Genomic DNA, 9851 nt, shown 5'->3' on the forward strand with positions numbered 1-9851 from the left:
TGTTGTGCACTGGGGCTGCCTGCAGGAGGAAGGCTACCCCAGGATCTGAGAACACTTGAAATCCTGCGTGTAAACACAGCCGGTGAGTCACCCTGGAAAGGAAGAGGCCCAGAGGGGGCAGGACTGGAGGAATGTCTCACTGGTCGGGTGGAGGAGGGAGGCGCAGCCAGCCGGGATGTGTCGCTGGGGCACTGGGCCGGGAAGAGCAAGAATGATTGAGGAGACATCCACTTTTGCAAGCAAAGCTTAAACGGCAAGACAAGCCCGTGTGCTTCTCTGTGACTGTCCAGACACCCGTTTCCTTAGAACTGGCTTGCACTGCTGGGGTCACACTGTAACAGTCGGACGATGGAAGGGTCACTCTTGGCACCTTTAATAAACTCTTCCAGGGACAGTTTGCCTGCAAGGACAGAGGACGGGAGAAGTCAGAATTAGCCAGTGCTCACTGCTCTTCTTGGGGTCCTGGTGTGGCCTTGAGAGTTAATGCACTGGACTGCAAGGTCGGTTTGAATGGCACAGTCAGCGTTTCAAACCCACCAGCTGCTCCTTGGAAACCCTATACAGGGTCGCTGTGAGTCAGACCTGACTTAACACTTAACAATAACAACACTGCTCTTCTTACGTTCCTGGGAAGATGTAAACAAATTTCATGTCAGGAATACTCCTCCACACCCCCACTTTTTTTTTTCTCCCTTTCAATTTTGAGTCTCCTGGAAGCTGGACTATGTCAGCATCTCTCCACTCACTTCATGGGCACTTCTGAAAAATGTGTGTGCTTTGTTTTTTTTACCACCATGGCTCACTGAAAAACACTGGGCAACTAAAAGAATGTGCTCAGTATGGTGTTATGATGTGGCTGATGAGGGTAATTTGAAGGCTTTGAAAATCACTCCACTTCTTACATAATAGGAATATATGACTTGTCAAGCAAAGAGATGGCCTTTGCTGAGGCTGTTGAGCTGTGGTACGGGATTAGCTTTTCTGACCATATGCTCTTCTCTCACACAATTATTTCTTAATGAGTCACATGGTGGTCACCAGAGCATTTGTTTGTTACTCCCCTGTAGGGTAAGCACAGGACTGCTAACCTCAAGGTCAGGGATTTAAACTCACCAGCTGCTCCTCAAAAACCCTATACAGGGTCGCTATGAGTCAAAACCAACTCGACAGCACTTAGTAACAACAAAGCCAAGACACACTTTTATAACTCTTCCCATTGGAATATGATGTGCTCAGGGAAGGTGACGGTCAGCTTTCTAGTCTGCAGTCTATTTGCTTTGTGGGGAAAGCCTGGGGTCAAATGATTTGGTTTGAAGTAGACTGTGCCTTAGGGAGTCTTCTAAGGCCATTGAGTCTCAGGCCCTTCTGCTCTGACATGGAATAGTGACAAGTGCTTCACAGGACTGTTATAAAGCTAATAGGGAAGCCAGTCACCTTTCTGTGCCTCAGTGTCTTTGTCTGTAAAATGGGATAGTGGGGATACCTACCTCAAAAGGCTCCTGGGGGAGATGCACATGAGTGGGGTCCATCACAGTGCCTGGCATGGAGGACACACTTGGAAATTAGCCAATACTATAGAGGCTTCATGTTTGGTAAGGTGGAGGGTCAGAGAAAAAGAGGAAGACCCCCCAATGAGATGGATTGGCCAAGTGGCAGCATCGATGGACTCAAGCATGGCAACAGTAGTGAGGTTGGCCCAGGATTGGGCAGTGTTTCGTTCTGCTGTGCATAGGGTCGCTGTGAGTTGGTGCTAACTCGATGGCACCTAACAACAACAACAACAACATACAGACTTGGTGTGGCGCTGTAGGATCAGCACTGGACTACTAACCGCAAGGTTGGTGGGTCAAACCTGCCAGCTGCTCCTTGGGAATCCTATACAGGGTTGCTATGAGTCAGAACCAACTTGATGGCACTTAACAACAACAACAACACATACAGTCACTATGAGTTGGAGATGACTGGATAGCAGTGGGTTTGGGTATAAAGTTCATTGCAGAGAAATAGCCAGGAATACAGACAGGGCCCACCCTCCTCCTCTCAGGCCCCCAGCATCCCTGGTCCATACGCTCTGTATATGCCTCCAGGAAACTAACAATGACCAGGCCAGGGAGAGGCCTGGGAATGGGAGGGTGTATGGCAACGGATGGCCACTCCCTTAGCAGAGGAGATGGTGCCTTTGCAGACAGACACACAAGGCTCTCCAAAGGCACTTACTCTCTTCATGTGGCTGGTGGTGGCTTACCAACCACACCCCCACACCTCAAGTCCCTGGTTGCTCACAGCAGCAGACTGGGTGTGGAGGTTTCCTTGGTTGCAAGTCTGGGGCTTTCAAGGGCCCAAAAGTCAGAGGGAGAAATCTTACCAGGCAGTTCCAGCTCTCTCTCCCATCCTCACTCCCTGCACCCTACGTTCTCCTAGCCTTAGAGTGCAGGGCAGCCACAGGAGAGGCCTTGAGCTGGCCCAGGAAAAGCTCCTGAGGACTTGCTGAGATGATATTGCTGTGAAGGCACCAGCCCCACTGCCCATTCCTCACAGACAGCAGGACAGACGAGGGGCCTGAGGATGGCATGGCAGGGGCTGATCTGTGCTGGGGTGGCTGTCAGCCTTGACTGGATTCAATTCAGATGGGCTGCTTGAGTGAAAGTTAAACAGGAGACAGTGGCTTTAAAATGGCACCTTGCCATGGAGAGATTGGGGCAGAGCCCAGCTTTTCTGGGGTGGCCAGGGTTGCTGGGGCAAAGTTTGGGCAATCTGGGAGGGTTCAGGGATCATGCTCTCCATTCATCCTAGTGGGCATCCTGGCTGTAACCCCAGCTTCTCTGATGTGATGGCTTCATTTCCCTCCTGGAGCCCTCGGGACTGAGAGTACATCTGGGCTCACGGGAGGAAGTGCTTTGTCCCTGGGGGCACATTAGCAAGTGGAGTGTACCCTCCAAGCTCACAAACAAGTTAGGAAGGCCACAGGGCATGCGGCTCAGCTGGCCCTCTAACGGCATGGGGCTGGGGTGTGCTGGGGAATCACGTCAAGGGGCTGAGTGTGGTGATGGGCAGCTGATCTTGTGACACTGTGAGTTTAGAAAGAGGAGCCACTATTTGTTGAGTACCTAGTGCTCTGTTCAGAGTTTTACAATGAATCCTTACAACCACAGGAGATTAGATTTCTAATCCCCATTTCACAAAGGAGTCAATTGAGGCTTGTGAAAGCCAAGACTCAGTGCATGTCTGTCAAAGTCTGTGCCTTGCCACACTGGCGGTTAGAAACATGATTTGAATGAATTTTGTGGGAGAAAGATGAGACTTTCTGCTCTTGTAAAGATTTACAGCCTCAGAAACCCTATACAGGTTCACTGTGAGTTGGAACCAACTCAATGGCAGAGCACCACCAGCACCAAAGGCAATGGTAGGTACAAGACGGCCTTGTTTTTTGTGTGAATATGTTTTGAAAATGGTTGAATTGCTGTCTGCTATGGTGTGGTGCTGTGGGTTAATGCACCAGGCTGCAAAGCCGTTTGAACTGCAAGTTCGGCAGTTCAAGTTCACCAGCTGCTCCTCAGAAACACTATACAGGGTCGCTATGGGTCAGAACTGACTCAACAGTACTTAACAACAACAATGCTTTATTCTGTCTGTATTTATATGGAAAACCTTGTCTCCCTGCTGGCTTGGTCTTTTAACTCACCTATGTGGGGCCCTTTTGAGTTTACAAAGCACTTCTATGTATCATTAGCTGATTTTCAATCTTCATCACAACCCAGGGAGTATACTCTTTTCTTTTCTAAATGCTATTTTTCTTCATTGTTTAAAAGCAAATCAGATCTTGTTCTGCGACTCCATTTGATAAAGTCTGAAAGAAGTACTGTATCCTCAGCTTCATCCTAACAGAATCTCAGAACCTCTGCAGAGTAGGAAGCTGAGATGGGCTACCCACTGTTACTGTTACTGCTCAGCTCCTTCTAAGACCCATCAAGTCTGCTATAGTATGGCCCCAGGGGCAATGGGCAAAGCTGCTGTGGGCAGATGCAGAAATGTACCTCCTAACAGCACTTGCCTAGACTCCTGGGGTCACCTGGGAGCCTTACATCTCAGAAGACAAATAAGGAACAGCCAGCTTCCCAGGACCTCACTGCCTGGACTCTCTGATCTCAGCCCAGCAGAGCCCAGAGGGAGGTCAGCACACCTTCCTCCCTCCAATCCTAACACATTGTCTCCATTTAATAAGTGAGGAGACTGTGGCTCAGGGCCCTAGAGGACTCAGGACCAGACTACCCTGATTCCAAATCCTGGGTCTTCTGCAGGACAACTAAGTCAGGCTGGGCAGGAGAGTGGCGGGGTGGGCTGGGGTGCATGAGATGCTGCAGAGGAGAGAGAAGTGTCTGAAATACATCGTGATTTCCCATAGGGCTGTGCATGTGCACACACACACACACAGTCTGCTGCTTACCGTCATTGTTTGTGTCCATCTGTCGGAAGATCTTGTCTGTCCGTTTCTCTGGAGTGGACTCGTCCTCGGGCATTTTCATCACTGAGGACACCATTTTATATATAGCCTGTAGGAGAGGCACACAGTAGTCAGGGTGATTACTAAGCACCCACCCAGCCCACAGCAATAAAGGGAGAGGTCAGGTGGTCACTGGCTGTGGGCTCCAATCGTACTGATGGGAGCGAATAATGCCAGACATGTTTATGCATTCAAGTTCAAGGACAGGAAAAACAAATCTACATGGACAGCAGTTAAGAATACAGGTTGTCTGGGGTGGGGGGTGGCACGGGCGGGACCTGAGGGAACATTCTGGAGAGCTGGGAATGTAATTCATTGCAGTTTTGTAACTCACTAATGGTCGTGGTAAAAATGTTCCACGCTACTCATTTAGCTATATGCACTTCACTATAGGCTTTCTACTCCCGTAAGGATTTACACCCTCGGAAACCCTGTACAGGGTCGCTATGGGTCGGAACCGACTTGAAGGCACTTAACAACAACAACAAATATGATTATTATAACTCAATGAGATAGAAAAAAAAAAGGCATAACCCCCAAACTCAAAGGAAGAACCCTGAAAGGACAGGAATCAAGGCGGCCCTACATCTCCACAGTGGAAGTGGAATGGAGACACCCATTTCTTTATGGAGCTGCTGTCAGAGGATGCAGTCCCTGTGACCAGTCATCTCTGTGAGCCCCTGTCCAAGATCTACAGGTTTCCAGGAGCAAGCTGAGTGGTCCTACTCGGTGGGTAGGTTTACGTGTGTGTTTGGGTGGGTGTGTGTGGAAGGGGAGCATGAGGGCATAATAAGTAACGTGCAATGTTACTCATTATGGGAGGGTGGTCCCATTGTGGGGATTTGCTGAGTATTCTATATAGAAGTGGCTTGGCTGGTACTCTCATTCCAAAAACTGACCGAGAACAAGAGACATCTGGCAAGCCATTATATTGTAAAAGAGAGAGAGAATGATCCCAAGATTTCTGGATGTATATTATGCGGTACTCTGCCTCCTCAGCCACCATCCTAGGCTAAGGCTGCCCAGGCTTGCCCTATTCTCCCATCAGCCTTGTACCACTAGGTGGCCTGTATTCATCACAGCCTATCTATACATCCCACATACATACAGGACAGGCTCCCTGGACAGGGCCAAGGAGATTCTACAAGCATAGAACTAATTGCAAAGTTGAGCTCTCCAAGGTCTCCTGGTAGGCTTCTGAAAGTACTTTAAACACAAATCCAATGTGAGAAATGTACAGTAACCAGGTGTCCCATGTGAAACATCACCCAGCAAGCTAGGGATACATGGAAAGGTGTTAGAGGAGGTTTTGGGGATTTGGGAAGTTAGGTTGGCAGTCTAGAAACCAGATTCCATTTGGATAAGAGGGGTTGCCCCTCACTGCCTTGAGTGAGACCAATGGAGTCTTCAGGTTTTGACCAGGCCAATATGCTCAACCAGAGACTGGGATGTCCATTTACAATTGGGTGCAGGTTTGCAGAGTCCCTGGGTGGTGAAAATGGTAGCACACTTGGCTACTAATATAAAAGTTGAAGGTTCAAGTCTACCTAGAGGTACCTCAGAAGAAGGTCCTGGCAATCTACTGGAAAAAAAACACAAAAAACCCCCCAGCCATTGGAAATGCTATGGAGCACAGTTCTACTCTGACATACATGGGCCAGCATAAGTTGAAACTGACTTGATGGTAGCTGAATCTTCTTGTTGTTGTTAAGTGCCGTAGCGTCAGTTCCGACACATAGCAACCTTATATAGGGTTTCCGAGGAGCAGATGGTAAGTTTGAACTGCCAACTTTGCAGTTCAGATGGCTTTGCAGTCTGGTGCATTAACCCACAGCACCACACAAGGGCTCTTAAGGGTTCACAAATCGATAGGGGTAAATGACTCTTGGGAAATAGAATTCTACATTGCCCATTTCTTATAGCTAAGAGCCAGGTGGTGGCAATGGGTCCACAGAATTCCCTCAAATCCAGGTTCATTTATTCTCACGGTTCCAAAATCCCATCTATTTTGGAAATAGTTTGGTTACTTCTCAGTGTAGTTGCTGCCACTATAGGAGTTCATGGCTCTGATATCCATTACTCAAAGTTTGGAGTCCTGGTGTGGCACTGTGGGTTAATGCAAAGTCGGCTTGAACCACAAGGTCAATGGTTCAAGCTCACCAGCCACTCTTCGGAAACCCAATACAAGGTCGCTATGGGTCGGAACTCACTTTGGCGGCACTTAACACCACCACCACCAACAACAACTCAAGGTTTAACCCTAAGATCCTTATATATAGGCACTACTCTTCCAAGGATTTCCAGATTGCACCCCTTGGCTCTGGGAGAAGAGGGACAAGGGGTGATGCCAGGTAGAGATAGCTTCGGCCCACTGAGTAGTTCTGTGGCTCTCTGCTCTCTCCCCCACACCCTGCAGCCTGATGCAGTGAATAAAACTTGGTTTCTTTCTGGAAAACAGCATAATCTGTTACTCAAACTCATCTGCTATTGCTATTGGTAGAAGTCAAAGAAAAGAGGTCTTACAAAATGCTGCTATTTCTGTGGCAGAATTTATTTGAGTGACCACAATGGCATGTTCTTAGCACAGTTAACTGCTTGGCTGCTAACCAAAAGGCTGACAGTTTGAATCCATTCAGGTGCTCCATGGAAGCAAGTCCTGACTATTTGCTTCCATAAAGATTACTGCTAAGAAAACCCTACGGGGCAATTCTGTTCTGTCACCAGAGGTCGCTGTGAGTTGGAAATCGACTTGCCAGCACCTAACAACAACAGGGGCATTAAAAATATCCATTGCCTTCTCAAATGCTGGGATTCTTAGCAGATGCCTCTTGGAAGCATCAGCGGTCCTCAGTGATTACAATTCTCAGCTCTGTGACCTCACACCTCTGAGTGTTGTTATGTGAAATAGGGTTGTGAGACTTATTAACGTTCTTAGTGCAGGCCTGATATACAGTAAGCCATCAATTTATCAATAATAAGATGGCTTTCATCATTGCTGTCTGCAAGGGCCAATTCCATCATTGCTGACAATTGCTCGCTTTAAAAATCACTCCCGAGAGGGCATTGTTGTGTACACAGCGCTGGCCAGGACTGGGGAGGCCGAGGTCAGTACCTGCACAATCTCCAGCATCTCGCTGCGGCTGATGTAACCATTGCCATCCAGGTCGTACATGCTGAAGGCCCACTTGAGCTTCTGCTCTAGCTTCCCTCGGGAGGTCACGCTCAGCGCGATGATGAACTCCCGGAAATCGATGGTGCCGTCTCCGTTGGTGTCAAAGGTGCGGAAGACATGCTCCGCAAACTTGGAGGCATCGCCGTAGGGGAAGAAGTTGGCGTAGATCTTCTTGAACTCGTCCACGGTCAGGTGGCCGGTGGGGCAGTCCTTGAGGAAGCCCTTGTACCACTCCTGCAGCTCATGGTCAGTGAATTCCGTGTTCTCCCTCAGGTCCTGCAGCACCTCAGGGCGCAACTTGCTGTTCTGTTTGCCCATGGTGGCCGGGGTGGTGGTGACCACACCTACAAGACAAAGGGTGTCAGCTGGGGACATACAAGGGGGCGCCCAGCGTCTGGTTCCCCACCACCTCCAGGCACGCAGCAGAGCTGAGAAAGGCCCTTTACCTATCCTCTGCTGAGGATGGGGGAGACGCAAATAGAACCATCATTTGTACAATCATCTTATTTTAATAGAGCTAAGATTCCCACTTATGGTCAGACACATCATTATTTTATGTACTACTAAGGAAGCCAAAACACTGCCAATTAAACTATGACAGGCCACCCATGGATTACAAAACACACTCTGACTTCCTGGGAGGTTATACAGAAGAGAGGAATGGAAATTAGCCCCCGATTCTCCTCACCCTCATCAGCTCTGGGCAGAGGTAGGGCTGAGGATGGTCCCACACCCTTTCTACTTAGTGGATTTTTCCCTTCCAGGCACTGCGCCCAGTTTATAACCTTAGAAAAGGACGCTTCTAGGGAGCCCCCTTTACGGCTCTGAAAAGACTCTTCCCAGGGGAGGATTTAGAATTTCTCAAAGCAGTAAAGAATGTCTACAACAGATCACTGTTGATGTGTGGCCCCTCTCAAGTGGCAAACACACTTTAAACTGAAGGGGCATAACGTTAAATAGAAAACATATAAATTTCAAGAACCTGTGGGTATGTAGAAAACCACAACACAAAGGCATTCTCCTCAAGGCCTGACTGTAATGCTGGTCCTGGTACAATGGTATTGCTAGACATTATTATTGCTTTCACTTCACCCCTAATTTTGTTTTCTTACTATAACGGTAGGCACACGGCTTAATAACTGTTTAGCATATAAAAGAATAGAAAAAAAGAAGAAAAAGTCTCACACATGCTCCCAGAGGTAACCACTTATAATTGCTTCTCTTATTCAGCGTTGTCAAGTCGGTTCTGACTCATAGTGACCCTGTATAGGGTTTCCGAAGAGCAGTTGGTGGGTTTGAACTACCAGGACTCTGTATTGATTTGAGAGTTAGGAATATTTAAGTGTTTACTGGATTCCTGATATGAAAGATAGGAAATGCAGTTCACCTATAGGCTCCAGGAATTGATGGAATAAAATTGAAATCTTTCAAGAAAGTGAGGCAGCACTGGAGGCACCCACTCATCTACGTCAAGAAACTTGGAAGACAACTATCTGGCCGACTGATTGGAAGAGATCCATATTTGTGCCTATTCCAAAGAGATGTGACCCAATGGAATGCAGAAATCATTGGACAATATCTTTGATATCCCATGAGAGTAAAGTTTTACTAATGGTAATACAGAAATGGCTGCTAGCATACATTGACAGAGAACTTCCAGAGGTTCAAGCTGGATTCAGAAGAGGCCGTGGAATGAGGGTTATCTTTGCTGATGTCCGATGGATCGTGGCTGAAAGCAGATAATACTAGAAAGATGTTTACCTGTGCTTTATTGACTATGCAAAGGCTTTCGATTGTGTAGATCATGACAAGTTATGGACATCATTGCGAAGTATGAGTATTCCGGAACACATAATTGTGCTCATGAGGAATCTGTACATGGATCAAGAGGCAGTTGTTTAAACAGAACAAGGGAACACTAAATGGTTTAAAATTAAGAAAGGTGTGTGACAAGGTTGTATTCTTTCACCAGACTTATTCAACCTGTATGCTGAGCAAATCATGCGAGAAGCTGGGTTCTGTGAAGAAAACCGTGGCATCAGGATTGGAGGAAGACTCATTAACAACCTGCGATATGAAGATGATACAACCTTGCTTGCTGAAAGTGAAGAGGACTTAAAACATTTACTGATGAAGATCAAAGACCACAGCCTTCGGTATGGATTGCATCTCAATGTA

The 9851-nt window shown here is 47.6% G+C and overlaps 1 protein-coding gene across 1 annotated transcript; it reads right to left on the bottom strand.

Annotated features, from left to right (window-relative positions):
* Positions 1 to 302: 302 nt before the first annotated feature.
* HPCAL1 (hippocalcin-like 1) lies at positions 303 to 8032 on the bottom strand. Its single transcript, XM_006869466.1, has 3 exons — positions 7614 to 8032; positions 4445 to 4550; positions 303 to 400 (listed from the first exon to the last, which is right to left on the bottom strand). Exons 1-3 carry the CDS (start codon positions 7989 to 7991, stop codon positions 303 to 305), a joined length of 582 nt encoding a protein of 193 aa, XP_006869528.1. The 5' UTR covers positions 7992 to 8032.
* Between the last annotated feature and the right edge of the window lie 1819 nt (positions 8033 to 9851).

Source organism: Chrysochloris asiatica, unplaced genomic scaffold (genome assembly GCF_000296735.1).
Source record: "Chrysochloris asiatica unplaced genomic scaffold, ChrAsi1.0 scaffold00131, whole genome shotgun sequence".
Taxonomy (NCBI): Eukaryota; Metazoa; Chordata; class Mammalia; order Afrosoricida; family Chrysochloridae; genus Chrysochloris; species Chrysochloris asiatica.

Coding starts and splice junctions, on each gene's coding strand:
- HPCAL1 (XM_006869466.1), bottom strand. CDS start 7,991: ATGGGCAAACAGAACAGCAAGTTGCGCCCTGAGGTGCTGCAGGACCTG. Junction 4,551..7,613: donor AGATGCTGGAGATTGTGCAG/GTACTGACCTCG, acceptor CCTCTCCTACAG/GCTATATATAAAATGGTGTC. Junction 401..4,444: donor GATGGACACAAACAATGACG/GTAAGCAGCAGA, acceptor CTGTCCTTGCAG/GCAAACTGTCCCTGGAAGAG.